Source organism: Typopeltis vanoorti, chromosome 11, assembly GCF_054136105.1.
Source record: "Typopeltis vanoorti isolate ZY-2024b chromosome 11, IOZ_Tvanoo_1.0, whole genome shotgun sequence".
In the NCBI taxonomy this organism is placed as follows: Eukaryota; Metazoa; Arthropoda; class Arachnida; order Uropygi; family Thelyphonidae; genus Typopeltis; species Typopeltis vanoorti.
In genome coordinates, this window is record NC_143559.1 from 17,604,759 (window position 1) to 17,624,811 (window position 20,053).

The window sequence follows — 20,053 nt, forward strand, 5'->3', positions numbered from 1 at the left end:
ATTGAGCCCTTCAATTGGAAGACCTGCATTCGAGTGTCATTGTAACAAGAGGAATCTTTATATGGGATTTTTTTAGATGAAGGTGAGTTAGCCAATCTCATATGGAGGTAGCAGGTTTTTTTTTTATCATGGAACTCAGGTTTTTCATCCTGCATAAAGGCAAATCAGCCATGAGAATACATGCAATTTACAGCCAAAATTACTGATGGTGGTGGAAGTAGGCAGTTGATAGCATTGACGGTAGTAATGTCGTTGTGTGCAGTTGAGAATTGAATAGTAAGGGAAATCGTGAGATGTGTGTAACAGAGTAGAGTGCCTGCCTATGATGAGTCCTTGGGCTTCTTGGAGGTATCTCATAATAATAATAATATTATTATAGAACACTTACTCTAGTACAGAACGAAGTCATGATCTAGTAAAAATGATGGTAACGTTTTGCAGTAAAGAAATGATAAGGAATCATATGTAATAAAATTGGCTGCAGGTTAGATTATAACCATGACGAGAGACTGTTTGGTGGCTAATGCAAGCAGTATACAAAGTGCTACATCAAAATGGCATTATGTATTATTCAATTACTTATGTAGATAGACATAAGCATTGCAGAAAACTTTATAATATCCTCCATTAAAATAAAGAGCCTATATAACTCAGAGTTTTGATGAAACCCTTTGGTTGGAACTTCATGGATGGGATTAGAACCCAGGTAGTTTCAACCAAAGGGTTTCATCAAAACTCTCTGAGTTATGGAGACTCTTTATTGAAAAGCCTTGGTAAAGAACCTTTACCATGGCTTTTCACAATTAAAGATAGAGGGTTTTCCCCCTCCCAGAAACTCTCATTTTGCATCCCTCAAAACAGGCATACTGGACCCCATGAACACACATATCTACAGAGATAAAAACATTTACCACTAGAAGGATGCAGCATAGGAATGGCAAGCAAGCTGTTTTAAACTGCCTAAAGTGATGAGAATTGGATGAGTGGATGGCATTAAAATAAACTCATATTTCAGTACATACATTAAAAGCTTGATTCTTGCAATCTGTATTTATTCTCCAAACCTTTTCTTCAAATACTCATAGAGATTTTCATACACTAGCAACATTACTGCTCCTCCTAAAAAGAAATTATGCATAAATATTTTTTTATTTAAGATATACAGTTGACTACTAAAAAACAAGAAAAGAAACATACTCAGTAAACAAAAGTTTTCAAGGGCATTCTTTGCTATATTGTACAATAATATATATCTTAAGTCACACAATATCCAGTTATATGGTATGCAGCCAACCAGCCTTGTATGTCATCTGTAAGAGTTCAGCAGAAATAGCCTGTATCAAAAATGTTTTAAACCAGTCAGAGTCTCCAGAAAGTTTTCAAGTAACAGTTGGCTTGCATCAAGGGTCAGCATTAAGTCCGTTTCTGTTTAATATTGTGATGGAAGTGGTGACGGAGGAGGTGAGAGAAGATGCGCCTTGGACAATGTTGTATGCAGATGACATCTTGCTGTGTGCAGATTCAAGAGAAGAAGCGGGCACTAAACTGGAAAGATGGAGAAAAGTACTGGAAGAGAGAGGTATGAGACTGAGCAGAAGTAAGACAGAGTATATGTGTTGCACAGTGGGCGGCGGCCAGGAGACAGATCTGGAGCTGGAAGGAAATGTCATCAGGAAGGCGAGGGACTTTAGATACTTAGGTCCAACAATGGAAGAAGATGGAGGAGCTGAGAAGGAAGTGAGATGCAGGAACTGGAGGGAGATGGCTAGAGTGTTATGCGATAAGAGGGTGCCGATCAATCTGAAAGGCAAAATATATAGGACAGTAGTGAGGCCAGCTATGATGTATGCTATAGAAACTGTGGCCCTGAGGAAAAATAACATCAGCAGGATGGAAGTATCAGAGATGAGAATGCTTAGGTGGATGTACGGTGTGACCAGAAAGGATCATCTGAGAAATGACTATGTGAGGGGGAACAGTGAAAGTTACGAACTTAGGAGCGAAGATACAGGAGGCAAGGTTGAGATGGTTTGATCATGTGATGAGGAGGGAGGACGAATATGTGGGAAGAAGGGTCATGCAGATGGATGTGCAAGGAAGGAGGAAGCGTGGGCATCCAAAGAAGAGATGGAGAGAGCTGGTAGAAGAGGACTTGAGGATGAAGAACTTGGATGTGGTGACAGCCCAAGACAGGAGGATGTGGAGGAGACTCATCATCAACAGTGACCCCACTTAAGTGGGGAGAAACTGCAGAAGAAGAAGAAGTCTCCAGAAAATATATTTTTGTGACAGAGTGAACGTTTGTGTGCTAATCTTAAAATTTATGATCCATAAATATATTTTTTATGTAAGAACAGACAAACTGCACTCCTTTTATACCGAGAAAAATGGCAGCTGCTTGTCACAGGTGTCACTGTTTTACTGACAAATTACCCCTGTTAATTTTATTGGAAAGAAGTGGATTCAATCCAACCAGACAGAAATCTTTTCATGTGACCTAACAGGGACATGTGCTCTGAATTAAAAGTATCCTCAGATATAAACATATAATTCAAGACAATAATTATCCTTATCTAAGTAATATGTGGATGCATGTAGTGCATTTTAGGATAGAAGAAAGCTCTATTCAATTTAAATGCAGAAGGATGCAGCATTTGGAGAGATTGTCATTTTCTGAGTAAGCAAGTGTGTCAAGGCAGGGAAAGTAGAATTACAAGGGTGGAACTTAGCAGGGATGGCCTTGTGTAGGGATAGTGGCTTGAGAAATGAGAGAGTGTATATCAAATTGCAGAGCTAGATGGAGCATGAGAGGAGTAATAATTACTATAAGAATACTGGCGATGTGCTGGTTTATCTATATACAAATGCTTGGAGCATTAAGAATAAAGGAAATGAGTTTGTGCCAATCATTGACTCAGTTTCTCCAAAGATTGTTAGTATAGGTGAAACACAGGTTATTTCCACTGTGCCCTCTTAGGGTGGAGAATCACAGTGGAAATAACAATAATGGCTCTGTGAATATATGGTGTTGAGATAGATGTTTATTATTATTATTATTATCCAGGCCTTCATGGAGTCAAAAGACTCATTGTGGGAGGTAATTTTTAGGAAACACAAAGTTTATCATACCACTCCTTGAACCCATTGACCATTCCCACTCCAACCACTCTCTCAGACAATGCATTCCAAGGTTCAACCACCCTCCACGCAAAGAAACCACTCATCACCCTCTTGCGCACAGCCTCCTTTCATAACCTGCCGTTCCATCAAGTGAAAGAACTCTCCAATGTCTACCCTGTAACTGTCTCTCAACAGTTTAAAAAGTCTCGATCATATCACCTCTCCTTCTTCTATCCACCACACTCTGCAGTCCACATTCCCTCAGTCGATCCTCATAACTCATATTGTACAGTCCTGAAACCATCTTTGTTATCCGCCTCTGTACCCTTTCCACAGTCAATTTATCCCCTTCAAATTCTGGGAACCAAATCTGAGAACAATAGTCTAAGTGTAGTCTGATCAGGGTCTTATACAACAGAATGACAACTCTTTTATCTCTGTAGGTCAGCATCCTTCTCAATATTGCAGCAATCCTCTGAGTTACCCTCACCACCTTTGCAATATGTTCCCTGAATTTCAGTTTTCTATCAATCATCACCCCCAGATCTCTTGTCTCCCCTACTTCCTCCAGTACAGCTCCTCCAATCGAGTATGCATCCTCCCATCAATGGATCCCAAGCCTCAAGACTTGACATTTTGCTGCATTGAACCAACACCCCCATTCATTTGCCCATCTGTCTAGCTTATTCAAATCCTCTTGCAGGGCTGCCTCATCTTATAAGACAAGATATTTAGTGGAATGTTGCTATAGACCAGGAAATATAGATAATGATGAACATGAGATGTATGAGCAAATTTGTTTGTAAGTGCAAAAGTGAGTAATCATTATGGAGGACTTCAACTATAACAATATAAACTTAGCAGAGGAAACAGCATGCAGTAAGGAACTGAATTATTGGACTTCTTGAGGGACAAATGACTTAAGCAGCATGTGGTGGAGGGAGGGGGTGCAAGAATCAAGAGTTTTGGACTTGGTCATTGCATCAGAAGATCAGATTGTGATTGAGATATTATACTTGCCCACAATTGGTGAGAATGACCATGTAGTCTTGACTTGCAGGAGGGATAGGCATGCAGAAGAATCAAGATGGAAAGAATTTATGTGGAATAATAATGTAGCAACTATCATAGCCTTAAAAATCACCCTGGAGTAGTACAATAGACAAAAAAATTTGAAGCAACGGAAGTCAGTAGTGTGTGGGACATATTTAAGAAACAATTGTCAGTAATGGCAGAGGATAGGGATTGTATACCTCAAGTGAAGAACATAAGGTGATTAGGAATCAAATAGATAACTACAGACAACACACTTTATTCCTATAGGGATAAGGGATGATGAGTGTTGTTAGAAGTGAAAGAAGAGGATATATTCTGAATACTGAGTATATTAAATGTCAGTAAAGCTGGGGGGGGGGGAGTTATATGGAATTTCACCATGTGTTTTAAGGGAATATACTCTGGAACTGACTGTGCCATTAATTTGGCTGTTTATTGAAAGTCTAGTAAAAGAAAAGGTTTCTGAAGGAAAGGAGGGCAGGATGGTGTCATTGCATAAAGGTGGTGATAGAATGGAGGTATCAAACTATAGGTCTGTTTGTATTTCTTCTGTAGTTAATATTTTGGAGAAATTGGTAAGAACTCTAATACAGAATTGTTCAGAGGAAGGCAATATTATTTATGCAGACCAGCATGGATTTGTTAAGTGGTCTGCTTGTTTTAGTAATCTGGTTATCTTTTTATCATTTAGCTGGCCTGGTTGGCTGAGTGGTCTGCGCTCTCCAGCCGAAATGCTGCAGGTTCGAATCCTGCTGTGGGCATGGATGTTTGTGATTGTGAAAATATTAGTGATGGTGGTCGGCAGTAGATGGCATTGGTATGAAGGTAGTTGCTGTTTGTTGTAGTTGGTGAATTGAGTGGTGGAGACAGAGTTGTAGAGTAGGTACCCTCCCTTGATGAGTCTTTGGACTCCCTGGAGGTGTCATGTAATAATAATAATAATAATAATAATAGAGAAATAAGAGCAGTGGATGAGGGTAAGACATATAATGTTATTTCTTGGGATTTTGCAAAAGCATTTAATATACAGGAATACCTTGTATAGCGCGGTTTTGAACAACGCGGGTTTTGGTCTAAGGCGGTTTTTATTATTACATACACTAACATTTACCGGCGACTCCCGGGTGCCACAAGTGATAGTCGAGAGCCACGTTTATGCAGTAGTTATTCGATTAGATCTCGCGTAGACACGTTCTTTCCCCGCGGCATTTTATAATTTACGTTAATATTAGTATTTAATATTTTTTTTATTATTTAAGTATGAGTGAAAAGAGACGAAACAAACAAGACACTGTTGGAGTAACAAAAAAATGCAAGTGGTTGACATTAGAGAAGAAACTTGAAATTATAAAATGTCATGAGAATGGCGCTTCATTTGCTAAAAGAGCACGTGAGAATTCAATGAATGAGTCATCTGTACGAACAATTATTCAGAGCAAAGAAAAGATTAAACAACATGAAATGAGCACTGCTTCTTATATGTCAAAAGTGATCACGAGAAATCGATCTTCTACAATGGAAAATATGGAACGCCTTCTAATGATCTGGATTGAAGATTGTAATCAGCAAAAAGATTCCTTTGAGTCAAATGATAATCTGGGCAACAGCAACAAGTCTATATGACAAAATAAAAGAAAATGAAAACGAAAATGAAGGAGGTACAACCAGTGAAACTTTTATAGCACGTCGTGGCTGGTTCTAAAGTTTCAAAAAGTGTATGGGACTCCATAACGTAAGAATCCAAGGTGAAAGCGCAAGTGCTGACACTAAAACTGCAGAATTATTTCCCAATGAATTGAAGGGGCTTATTGAGAAGGAAGGCTACACAGATGATCAAATTTTTAACGCTGATGAGACTGGCTTGTTCTGGAAAAGAATGTCATCGCACACATTTCTAGCAGAGAAGGAAAAAACACAAGCTGGGTATAAAGACCAATTGATACTTTTACTAGAAGATAATGCATCAGGTGATTTAAAATTGAAGCCACTGCTAGTGTACAGAGCGGAAAACTCAAGAGCTCTTAAGGATTTCTTTGCTGTTCATTGGCATTCGAATAAAAAAGCGTGGGTGACTTGTTCAATTTTCGAAGACTAGTTTAGAACTCATTTTTGCCCTGAAGTTAAAAGTTATTGTAAAACGAATTCCTTTTAAAAATTTTCTTTTATTAGACAATGCGCCAGGCCATCCAACTCTATTGACTGACTTAGATAAAAATGTCAAGATTCATTTTTTCCCTCCAAACACAACATTCTGCAGCCGATGGATCAAGGCGTTATCTCCACTTTCAAGGCTTACTATTTAAGACGAACTTTTGCTGAAGCTATTAAAGCTGCAGCAGAAGAAGATTCTTGGACTGTGAGTGAATTTTGGAAGAAATTTAACATAAAAGATGCCATTCAAAATATTTATGAATCTTGACAAGAGGTGACTCAAAGCATGAGAGCTGTATGGCATAATATCTTGCCACATTGTTCAAAGGACTTTGTTGCTTTTGTAACACAGAAATCTCAACAGAAATTGTGCAGATGGGCAAAGATCTTGGTTTTACAAGTTTCGATTGTAACAATGTGAATGATGTGAGAAAAATCGAAGAAGCTTCCGACTTTATCATTTGATGCTTCTTTCCAAATTCTGACCTGAATTTGGAAAGAAGCATCAAAGTGAGACAAAGTCTCAATAATGCTATCAAATGCTACAGAGATCTAGTACTTGAAGAGACAAAGAGGACAAAGATGGTTCAACGAACACTAAAAGACTACTTTAGTAAAAAGTAAATTACTGTACACTAAAATTGAAGCAATATTTGCTTTGTTTTCTACAACTTTTATATCAGATTAAAAGGATTTTATTTGTTATTCAGTTAATAAAAATAACATTTTTTTTTTCATTTTTAAAGATTTTTATTATCCTAAATTTTTTAATAAACAAATTAAATTGAAGACCTTTATAACTAGACCTCAAACAACGCGGTTTTGCATAGCGTGGACTCTTCTTGGAACCAATTAACCACACTATACAAGGTATTCCTGTAGTGCCATGTGACAGGTTGTTTTTTTTAAGTTGCAACAGGGAGCAGGAAAGTTACAAGTGGAATTCAGTACTGGGATAATTACTATTCAATCTTTATGTCAGTGATATTGTCACAGGCTTACAGGGAGATATTCAGTTGCTTGCGGATGATATAAAGCTTGGCAGGGTTATTAGTAATAGTGCTGACGTTTTGGCTCTTCAAAAGAATTTGCTGCAATATTGTTGAAAGGACATTGACCACAAGAGATAAGAGTGACAGTCCCATCCTATAAAGTTTTGATCAGACCACATCTGGATTTTTGTGCTCAGATCTGGTTCCCAGGATTTGAAGGGGATGAAGTAACCTTAGGGAGGGTACAGAGATGGATAACAAAAATTATATCAGGACTTTATAATGTTAATTGTGAGGATAGACTGAGGACATACAGACTGTGAATATTGGTGAATATAAGACAAGGGGGGGACATGAATTTTTTTTCATGTTGACCCCACACAAAAGGTCACAAGACCTATGACACTATAGTGCCATATGTGTGCAAGTGATTAAGCAGAAAAATGTAGCCTGTTGATATGCTTCTTAAAGAGTGGGAGGTTGTGCTCAGTGGGAAAAAGGGTATAGGAGAGATTATTCCAAAGAATAAAAGCGGATGGAATGAAGAAAGCTGATGAGACGTTAGTTTGGTGTGTTTGAAGCTGGACAGTGTTCACCAGTGGCTGCTCTAGTTCTTCTATGGTTAGAAGAAAGTGGAGGAATGGTAGCAGCCAAATTCAGAGGAGCAATGCCCATGAAATTACCTATGGGAAAGGCACAGTGCTGAAACAGAGCACCTATGATAAAGTGACTGAATAGCATCTGTGAGGGGAAGGGTCATCTATTAAGTGGATTGCCCTCTTCTGAATATCATCAAGAATTCTTAGAAAAGTCTTGGGTGCTCCACCCCAAATGTGGGAACAGTACTTACTCCAAAGTTGGACAGATCTGTGAGATACACTATTAGGAGTTGAGAAGAAGTAATGTTTAGAACAGAAAAGAATGCCAAGCTGTTTTAGAGGCTAAGGAGGCTATGTGAGTAATATGTTTGTGCCAGAATATACTTGATGTGACAGTCAATCCAAGAAGAGAAAGTTGATCTTTCAAGAAAACTAGAATATTATCAAAAATGAGAGGATTTTTCTTGCAGGTAATAAGGCGTCCAAGTTGTCTTCACCCCATTTCAGGATGTTGAGGAGGTCAATGTTTAAGTCATGGATGATCTTAAGGCATCTAACTTTAGGATACTGGAGGGATATTGAATGATGAAGAGTACTGTGGTCGGTGAAGCTGTGAATAGGATTTGAAGTCAGAGAAATGAAGTCATTGGTATAAAGGAGAAAGAGTGTGGGTGAAAGCACAGAACCCTGAGACACTCCAGCATTGATGAGGAAATCTGATGAGAGAAAGCTATCTACTAGCTAGCTACTAAGCTATCTAGCTGGTGGTTAATTGATACACAATTAACCATCAGTGAGCAATTGGCAATCCAATTGCAGAGTACAGAAGGGAGGCCATAAGATGGCAGTTTGTTCAGGTGGCCTTCGTACCATACACGATCAGATGCCATAAAAATATTGAGAGCAATAAAGTGAGTTTCTCCAAATTTTTCATGGACTGAGTTCAAACATAGGTGAGATTAACTAGGAAGTCAGCTGCAGAACGATAATGGTGGAATCCATATTGGTGATCGCTAATTAACTGATGAGTCTCCAGGTAATGAAGAAGCTGGTTGTTGATAACCTTCTCCATCACTTTTGAAAGTATTGAGGCAAGAGAAATGGGATGATAGATGGCTGACTTTTGTCTCCCTTTTTTAGGTACAAGATGGATTGTGGGCTGACTTCCATGCTGTTGGATAGATGCCAGTAGAATATGAAAGTTTATATAGACGATACAGGATAGTAGTAGTTCTGGGGCACAACTGGAGGAATACCACCTGGATCATGAGCCTTATTAGTATCAAGATTAATGAGGTTTTTTCTGATGTCCTTTTGGCAAAAGTTCAGAGGAGACATGTAGTGAGCAGTTTGTGGAAGTGTGTGTGAGGTGATTTGCTTTGGTTGTCCAGGCAGGAGTTGGAGGGAAAAAAATTGATGCCAAGAAGTCTGTCTTTTCCTTGAGTAAGATTACCATAGTGCTATCAGGATGCAAGAGAAGTGGCAACATGGAAGGGCAGAAGTTACACCAAAGAGTCTTAGCCAGGGACTCAAGGCTTAGATACAGGCCAGGGGTTTGTAGTGGAGTGGGGAATGAAGGCTCTCACTCACATTGCAGTGAGGATTATTTCAGTTACTAGTTCATTGCAGGTGTTTGGATCATGAAAGAGAAAGCAGTAATCTGACCATGGAAAAGCAGCATAAAAATTCCAGAGGTCATCCCACTTGGCACAATTATGGTGCCATAGATTACAAGGCTGAGATTGGCTGGGTGGAGGATGAAATGTAGCGAAGAAAACTTGAATAAGATTGTGGTCAGTTTCCAAATGGAGAGCAGGCATCCATGGTATATTTGGAGGGAGAATTGGTTAAGAAAAGGTCAAGAACATTGGTAGAATGATGAGGATTGTCTGGTATTCTGGTTGGTAGGTTGACTATTTGCGTTAAGTCATGACCGATGGCAAATGATTCAGCTTCCCTACCAGCTTTTTTGCTATGTTTCCAAATGGAGAGCAGGCATCCATGGTATATTTGGAGGGAGAATTGGTTAAGAAAAGGTCAAGAACATTGGTAGAATGATGAGGATTGTCTGGTATTCTGGTTGGTAGATTGACTATTTGCGTTAAGTCATGACCGACGGCAAATGATTCAGCTCCCCTACCAGCTTGATATCTGAAGTTGGAGTAAGGGAGCTAGTTTGTGTTATGGATATTAAAATCCCCAAGGAGGACAATCTCACAATTTGGGTAATTAGTTTGAAGAAATCAATTTTTAGTGATAGGTAGTTAAAAAGGGCAGCAGGATTGTCAGAATTAGGAGAACAGTAAAGGCAGCAAATGAAGGCTGTAAAGTGAGGTAAGAAAATCTTGAGCCAGAATAGATTGAAAAGTGGGGATTCTAACTTGGATAGCTTTTGACATGGGATATTCATACCATGTAATTTCAAAAAGCACATGTTCTGCCTTTTTTTGTGAAATGCATCATGTAGGTTGTAGCTGGGATAGTTGAGGTGGACTGTGGTCGTGGAGGATGCAACTAAGGTTCTGTTAGGAAAAAGAGATCAAGTTTTGGTGTCTGTAAGTGGTGATGTATGTTACTGATGTTTGTATTAATGCCTCGAATGTTGGTGAAATTAATATGGAAGTATTTCTTATTGGAAACAGGTTTGGTATTATTTTTGGGAAGATTAGAGCATACTTTTATTTGTTCCAACTTTTTTTGGTATATTTTTTCATTAAAATTTTTTTTTACTATTTTTTATGGGAGTATTTTTTTTTTGTATCCACAGTTAAAACTAGTATTTTTATGATTGACTTTCATGTGTAGAGAGTGGTTGATTCAGAAAACAAAGAGAAGGGTCATGCAGCTGGCGTGAGGAACTTGTGTACATTTCACACACAATGAGTGCCCAGAGACATTTAAGCTATTGAAGGGTTATTATAGGATTAACACTGGGATCTACTCCAGTTTTGTGGAATAGGTTCTGCATGAAGTACTTCTCAAGGACTACAACCTTTAGCTCTTTAACCCTATGGAGGTCGCACTCAAAAAAATTGCAGCGTATGGCGCATGTATCTGAGAGATACATTCATTACTAGCATGTGCTAAAATGCAATAAAACTTAAAGAAAAAACACTGCAATTATAATACATGATGGTTTATTTATTTTCAGTTACAATCTGGAAATTATTGAACAAAGAAAAAAATAAAAAATAAACCTATACTATACTGACATCGCGGCATTTCTCAGATGCAATTTACTATCAAATATCACTTTCGGACTCCAGTAACGTTTCCTGAATCTCTTCAACATCTGATGGATTATTCTGTCACTATATTTTCCAGTCATTTACAACGGTAAATAAATAAATAAAAAAAAAAACTAAACCAATACTATACTGACATCGGAGGTCGCGGTATCTCTCAGATACAATTTACTATGAAATATCACAAATCTTTACATAACACGTGTTAAACCAAAATTGACTGCATAAATAGTGTGGAATATCACTCGTAATATATGAATGCACAGCTACTCATGACCTCCAAGCTATACACTGGATATGTATAAGATTATTTATATAAACAATTTGCATGTATCTGTCAGATCAGCTGTGACCTCCGCAGGGTTAAGAAGAATATCAGGATGACCATCACTAACTGCTTCTTGATATTGATTTTGAATTTACTTTGCATATTTTTTTGAAAAATTAATGCAGTAAATCTGGATAGACACATGTTGTTCTTACCTGGTCCTAAGCGTAACACTTTTGGCACTAATCCTTTATAGAGTGCTCTAAAACTGCAAAAAGAAAAAAAAAAAAATATATATATATATACAGGGTGTTCGGGATAAATTTGACATATTTATAATTAATTATATTTTTCCGTAAGTTACATGTATTAACACACACTTCTCTTCATTTAAAAGTTTGGACCCTTCTTCATTCATATACAAGATGTCAGAAAGGATGGATAGCTGGAACCCACCTGAATCATGGAAGAGAATAACTTGTATCATGATGATTCGTGCCCGCCATCAAAATAAGGATATTACGACTGCTGCCCAATGCTCCCTGAATACAGTAAAAACAATCAGGCATGAACTAGAGACTTGCAATGGTGACTACGAGGATGTAGCAAGAAGAAAGATCCCTAGCAGACGATCTGATTGCGTTCGTACAGCAGAATTCCTCGCAAATCTGCAGGAACAGGTGTTGAAGAACCCTGGCATTGGAATTCGGGCTTTGTTCGTGGAGTTGCTAACTGTAGTCAAGCCCTGGATAACAAGGGTAGCCAATGGTAGGCCGTATGTATGGCAGCAGGATTCGGCCCCTTGCCACACCTCTGGGAAAAGTCAAAAATGGTTGTCTGAAAATTTCTACGACTTCACCAGTCCAAATGTTTGGCCTCCAAACTCCCCAGACCTTAACCCCATGGATTATTTTGTATGGGGCGCAGTTGAAAAAGACACCAATCGCACTTCCAGTAATACAAAAGCCCAGTTAATAGATAAAATTAAAACAGTTTTTGCGGCCCTTCCCAGGGAGACTGTAGCATCAGCTTGTTCGAGGTTCCGAAGCAGAATTGAAGCTGTGATCGATGCTAATGGTGGTTATTTTGAGTAAATCTTGTTGATAGTATTGTAATTAACTCTGCCTGTAATGTTTTTTTGTCAATTCATTAAATTTAATAGATACAAAGAAGATTTTCTTTTTCCTTACGAAACTGTCAAATTTATCCCGAACACCCTGTATATTACAATTATTAAAATCATGTATAATGTTTATAATAATAAAACATTGCATTCGTCTCCACATTTGCAGGATCTGTATTTGTGGATTCATGTTTTCTCTTTGGGGGGTTGTGAAACCAACTGTCTTCAGTCTTGCAGTGAGCATCAACCAAATACGACAGCTTGTGACCTTTGTGTATTGTATGTGTGTCCATGTTAGGCTACTCAAAATGAAGTACATCTAGTGGACCAAAGCATAAAAGGTGATGACTTTGAATGAGAGAGTTTGGATTCTAGATAAATGTTTAGAAGGGCACATATATGTGGCCATAATATGCATGTTCTGTATCAACAAAAGTACCATATAATACATTATTATTAATATGTAACACCTCCAGGGAGTCCAAGGGACTCATCGCAGGAGGGCACCTACTCTACAACTCTCTGTCTCCACCACTCAATCCACCAACTTAAGGAAACAAGAAACCGAGATCAGAGGAATAGATGGAATTCTTACTGCTAAATACACAGCTTATGTATTTGATGTTAAAAGTGAAGGATGTATTGTTCATTTGGAGTGAAAATCATCATAAGAAAATCTTGCCTGTGAACACTGGTATGATTTCTGTTAAGGCCCTCATTCTTTACAACAGATTTAAGTGGCAAACCCTCTGGACCAGCAGCAGCGCTGTGGAAATCGCTTTCATTGCCAGCAAAGGCTAGTTTCAGAAATTCAAGAGGCATTATTCACTTTGAAATGTCAAGATACATATAGGTCTGCATCAGATGATCATGGAGCTGCTAAGGCCTACGAGTGCAACCACGAAGCTCATCGAGGAGAAGGATATAAACCAGAACATGTTTTCAATGCTGATGAGATGACATTACTCTGCAAGAAGATGCCTCAGCACACCTATATAGCACTGAGCAGAAGGCCCCAGAATTCAAGCACAACACAATACATTGTTGTACTTCTTGCTGGCAACAGGCTGGCTGAGTGGTTAGTGTGTCTGCTCTCCAGTCAAGAGGCTGCGGGCTTGAATCCTGCCGTGGGCATGGATGTTTGTGATTGTCTGTGGAAATACTAGTGGTGGTGATGATCGGCGGTAGATCCCGTTGGTGTAGTTGCGGTCAGTTGGTGGATTGTGAGTAGTGGAAGTAGAGTTGTAGAGTGGATGCCCTCCCTTGATGAGTCTTTGAACTCCCTGGAGGTGACAAATAATAATAATAATAATAATAATAATAACAATACAGCAGGCATTGCTGCCAACTAGCAATATTTAAAAGCTCAGCCTAATTTACAATGTGCAGAATCCAAGCTAATAACAAGAATATACTACATGTGGAACGCAAAAGCCTGGACAGTGAAGAACCGTTTCTTAAGCTGGTTCCACTGCTGCTTCATCCCCAGAGTCAAGGAATACCATCCTTGGATGGTATTCCTCTTGAAGAAGGCAAAAGGGCTTCCATTTAAAGTCCTCCTTGTGCTGGATACCCAAGACTATGCAAATGGAAATGTAGAGGTGGTCTTTCAACCCCCCTCCCCCCAAAAAAAAACACTATCTCCCTTATCCAGCTGCTCGACCAGGGGATAATCGAAGCCTTCAAGGCCAACTACATGAAGGGGTGTATGAACTGAATTGGTGAGGCTATGAACAGAAACAACAATGTTATTCAGTTTTGGAAGGAGACTTCACCACAGATGGTAGTTTCATCCTAATAAAATATATGCTAGATGACATCAACAACAAGGATGTAAAAGCCTGTTGGAAGAATTTGTGGCCAGAAGTCATGTATGACTTCAATCCAGACAAACTACAAATCACAAGAAAACCACTGCAGAAATAAAGGAGTTGGCCAGGAAAATAAAGGTGTAGGTTTTAGAGGCCTTAGAAACAGAGAAAGACCATATAGATGATTTAATTTAGAAAAGCAACAACACTGGGTGATAACCTCGAGGAGCTGTTCGTTTCAACTTTGAGGATGAAGTTGAGGAAGAACCACACCAAGAGAAGTTCGACTTGTGAAAAACCCAGCACAGGCAGTATATGGTGCCAACTGCCTTGTGGGCTTCTTCTACAAACACAACAATGTGATTGGTGCAATGAAGTTCAATGAAAGCCTCAATGATGTTTTAACACCATATATAGTTCGCCCACCGTTTGTAGGTCCCTTCTTCACGTCTTTCCAAGAATAGTCGATTCATGCTGAAGGGAAGAAAGAAATGAAGGACGTCCGAATTGGTCGCCAACAAGCGAAATCACGTGCTTTATAGGTAAAATTTTCCAACTGTTATACAAGCAACATAGTTAACTACAATAATCATAAAAGAGAAGTTAATTTTCCGACGGTAACAACTCATCTCACAATATGGACTGATTACCCTATTATCATAATGGATTCTCCTTTTTCTAAGATGCGCAGAAGTGTCAAAGGATCTCTAATCGGTGGACGAACTATACAACTATGTTCAGTAAGCATGGATAGGCTTATGTGTTCGTCAGACATGTTATGATAGGTTTCACGGTATAAAAAGAACACAGATGGTTAAGAAAATAACTATTTATTAACTTAGGCTAATATTTCGCTGGTAATATATCCAGCATCTTCAAAGCACACAACACAAAGTTTGCCATTTGGCCACATGGCCCAGACACATTGAATACATTTTTAGTGCATCTAAATAGCCAGCATCCTAAAATCCACTTTACAATGGAACCAGAAGCCAATGACTGCCTGCCTTTCTTAAACACACTGATCACACATCTTCCGGAAGGTTCCTTATCATTTTCTGTTTACAGAAAACCCACACATACAGGGAGATACTTACACAAACAATTACACCACCACCCTTCTCAACAATATGGTATCTTAAAAACACTAACCCATAGAACTAGAGCAATCTGTTCCAAAGACATTGCTCTCACTGCTGAACTTTCTCACCTACGTCAAACCTTCTTAAACAATGGTTATAATCCCCGTAAAATAGATAACATACTAAATGCTACCCATAAATCCCCCCTATCTACCACAGAAGACTACAACAAAACAATCACCATCCCATACATTAAAGGCACATCTGAAAAGATATCTAGGGTGCTTAACAAACACCAATTAAGCACAGTATTTAAACCTTATAAAAAATTAGCAACTCTCATCCGTTCACCTAAGGACAAATGCACTCCTTTATCACATCCTGGTGTCTATGAAGTGCCCTGTTCTTGCCATCAAGCCTACTATGGATAGACAGGAAGAAATGTGGACATCCGCCTCAGTGAACACAAAAAATATATCCGACACTTTCGCTATGGTAATTCGGGTCTGGCAGACCATGCTTTGGATACCCCTACACACAGGATCAATTGGAAAGAAACAAAAGTAATGCACAGAAGCTTCTACAAGTCAGAGAGGTTGTTCCTGGAATCAACAGAAGCCTTGAAACATACCCCAAACCTTAACAAGTATGGCTGTATAAATCTACCAAAGATTTGGGAGACAGTCATCCTAAGACCAAATTAATATTTATTACTTTTATTTTTTATCATTTGGACTACTATTTCAAAACTTTGATTTTTTTTTTTTTTTTTTAACCTATATGGCGCCCCATATTAGGACTTTAGTCTTGTGTTGCACGCTGCAATCACTTATACTGTCCCCACTGTTACACTGGATTGTGGTTGTCTTGCCTTTGTAACAAACTTTGTGTTGTGTGCTCTGAAGATGCTGGATATATTACCAGCAAAATATTAGCCTAAGTTAATAAATAGTTATTTTCTTAACCATCTGTGTTCTTTTTATACCATGAAACCTATCATAATATGTTCAGTAAGTTCAAAACAAAAGAAGCAGCAGCAGCTTTTCATCACAATATTGCTGAAAAAAGACAACTTCTACATTGACACCTGAAAGTCCTCATACCCCAAAACAGAACTCAATGTCAGCCACTCCTGCTTTTTCTTCAACTTCTCAAACCCCCTACTGTCAAGGAGTACTGAATCCTGCGATGAATACCCTAATGTATCCCTTGTTCTTAACTATGTAATAAAATTTTGATATAGTATTTTCAAAACATGGATCTAAAGTATTGCTCATTATTGTAAAACACCATTAAATCTTTAAATACCTTTAAAACTTTTTTTGCTAATTGTAATGGTTGTGTAAGTGTTTACGTATATGTGGAAAACATCTTGGGATATTTGGGCAAGAGTATGGATTTTTGTAGAATTTCAAGCTTTCTCGAGTAGTTCTTATACATAACTCCTGTGAACATGGAGACCCAAATGTAGTTTTATATATTGCACAACTTCATATTAAAGCTGGAATTCAATAATTATTTATCATGAATCTTCTACAAACACAACAATGCAATTGGTGCAATGAAGTTCAATGATCCAACCTTCTGACTTTTCCAAACCTAAAAATATGCATGCTGACTATTTTGATCTCCACTGTTTACAGTTTTACAATTATTAAAGACTAATTCCCTCCCTTAATCTAATTATTAAACACACACAGCCATTCCTCTCCATAAAAATGAGGGAGTTAAGTGTTATAACTCACTGTGCAATATATTAGATGTGCTCTCATTACTATAATAAGCTACTGAATATTCCCAGTCAAAGTCCCATAGTAACAATGCTGTTTTAAAGAAAATTCATTATAATAAATTATATCTTTTGTTCTAAAAAGTGAGAGTTGACTATATAGGCTTAAAAATTGGCAAAAAAAGAAAAAAAGAAAAAAAAAAGCACTTGCATATTAATGTGGGTAAATATAAATAAATAGGCACCAGTAACTAACTTTATTTATATACCAAGTTACTTGATTCACCAGTCAAATTTAGAATTATTTGATTCTTTGAAGACTTCAATGATAGCCATCCATTTAGATTAATGACATCTTATAATAACCTTGTCATTACATGTGAGTTCAGATAGCTGTTTTTCAAGAACTAAAGAAATTCATACTGTTTATCCCCAAATGCTATCTCTTCATTCCAATCAATATTACTGGAAATATTAAACTAATGGAAATCTAATTTAATTTAAAATTAAATTAAAATTCATTAAATATTAAAAATAATTAAAATCACCTATAACAATTCACCCTTCTCTTGATCACTTATTATTATTATTACCACCCCAAGACCTCATGGAGTCAAAGACTCATCTGGGAAGTCCTTTTATCACACACACAGCTCATCATACCATGTTTTAAACACATTCAAACTCTTTGCAGACACCACATTCTCAGGCAAGGCATTCCAATCATTCACAATTCTGCACGAAAAAAAAACCTGACTCTCACTCCCCTACTCACACCCTCTTTATACAGTTTCCAGGGATGACCTCTGGTTCTCTCCTGATTTCCCACTATTCTCTGTAAAACTTCTCCACCATAGATCTCCAGCATAGATTACCTCCCTACCCTCAGCATAGCTGAGGGTAGGGAGGTAACCGAATCAGTCGATATAGTGGAATTACTGAGCGAGCACTTTGCAAGAGTATATCATCCAGGTGGTGACATTGCAGGAATAGAAGAACCAACAGCTTATACTGGAATCATGATGAATGAAGTAGAAGTAAATAGTCTATTAGAGAACCACAATGTCAATACATCTGTGGGATTGGATGGTATACCAGCTCGTGTCGTACGAGAAGCGGCTAAAGAATTGTCAGTGCCCTTGACCATTTTGTTTAATTTGAGCCTCGGGTCTGGGTCAGTCCCAAGGGGTGGAAAGAGGGGAAAATAGTTCCGCTGCATAAAGGTGGTTCCAAGGCTGCTGTTGAAAATTACTGGCCAATCAGCATAACAGGAATCATTATCAAGGTCTTGGAGAAAATAGTCAAGAGGAAAATACAAGATTGGATATATGAAAATAGGATACTGTATCGGGGGCAGCATGGTTTTGTGAAGGGTAGGTCATGCCTCAGTAACTTGCTCACGTATTATAACACAGTGACGGCTGAACTGAATAAGGGTAACGGGTTTACAGTGATTCTACTGGACCTTGCTAAGGCCTTTGACAGGATACCACATGGAATTCTAATCAGTAAATTGCAGCATTTGAGGATGGATATAGGGTTGGTGAGATGGATAGGAGGGTGGTTGACGGAGAGATATCAGAGAGTGGTTTATTCAGGAGTAGAGTCCACAAGACAGCCTGTGACTAGTGGTGTGCTACAAGGATCTGTTCTTGGACCACTGCTGTTTAATTTGTTCATTAATGATATAGGAAAGGATCTGAGAGGAACAGTTCATTTGTTTGCGGATGATGCAAAGTTGGGTAGAGCAATAGTGAATGCAGATGATGTCAAAATTTTGCAGGATGATTTGGATAGATTGGAGGTCTGGGCTAAGGAGAATGGATGTCAATTTAATGTGGCAAAATGTAAGGTTATACATTTTGGGGTGAAAAGATTAGCAGCAGTTTACTACATTGGTGGAACTGTACTCCAGGAAATTGATGAGGCACGAGATTTGGGAGTGTTGGTGGATAAGGAGTTGAAGTTTAGGGGGCATATTGCGAAAGTGGCCAAATCAGCTCATCAAATCACTTGGTTGCTGAAGAATACGTTGACAAGCAGAGACAAGCATGTTATTGTTCCTCTGTATCGAGCCTTGATAAGACCCCATCTCGACTACTGCGCCCAGATTTGGTCACGTAGGTTTCTTCTTGATGGGGAGGAGGTTGAGAGGATCCAGAGGCGAGTGATCAAGATGATAGCAGGTCTGTGGAATGAACCTTATGAGAACAGGTTGAGGATTTGTGGGTTGCAAAAATTCGTTGATGGACGGAGGAGGGGAGATATGATTGAGACATTCAAATTACTGAAGGGTTTCTATAAAATTAATTCAGAAGATATTTTTAAGAACAGGGCTGGTTGTGGGAGGACTAGGATCCATGGAAGCTGGGCAAGAGTGTGTTTAGTAAGGGTGTTAGAGCTGGGTTCTTTACTTTTAGAATGGTAAATGAGTGGAATGGGCTGCCAGGGTTTGTGGTGGGTGCTGTGACAGTGAATGAGTTTAAGGCAAGGTATGATAGATACTGTATGAATGTCGAATAGTTGTGATGAACATGATTTGGGGCCTCCCTCGATGAGTCTAAGGACTCCCTGGAGTTGCCCGTAATAATAATAATACTTCCTCTGCTATCATTAGAAACTCTCTTTCCTCCCTGCCCTTTGTTGTCCTTTCTCTCCTCACAAAAAACATTGTATCCTTTCATTTCTATTCCTGTCAGGATATTATCCTCATCCAACAAACAGCAAAACATGACATATGGATGCAGTATTCTTTTAATTTTTGATGTTTCCTGCTAGCAGAGAATGCTTACTGGTACCTATTGTTTTACAAAACAAAAAAAAATATGCTAGTCAATCTGTCTTATTTCTGATGCCCCTGGCACTTTGTAAATAAAT

The 20,053-nt window shown here is 38.4% G+C and overlaps 1 protein-coding gene across 4 annotated transcripts in view; it reads right to left on the reverse strand.

Annotated features, from left to right (window-relative positions):
* The window catches only part of LOC150101336 (mitochondrial 2-oxodicarboxylate carrier), a 223,235-nt gene that overhangs the window by 41,603 nt on the left and 161,579 nt on the right, over window positions 1–20,053 (reverse strand). For all 4 annotated transcript variants that reach the window (XM_090400214.1, XM_090400216.1, XM_090400217.1 and 1 more), the window contains exons 8-9: window positions 11,647–11,699; window positions 1,023–1,119 (exon numbers count right to left, since the gene is read on the reverse strand). In XM_090400214.1, the coding sequence (XP_090256340.1) occupies window positions 1,052–1,119; window positions 11,647–11,699 (121 nt within the window). In that variant the 3' untranslated portion in view covers window positions 1,023–1,051. The remainder of the gene's footprint in view (window positions 1–1,022; window positions 1,120–11,646; window positions 11,700–20,053) is intronic.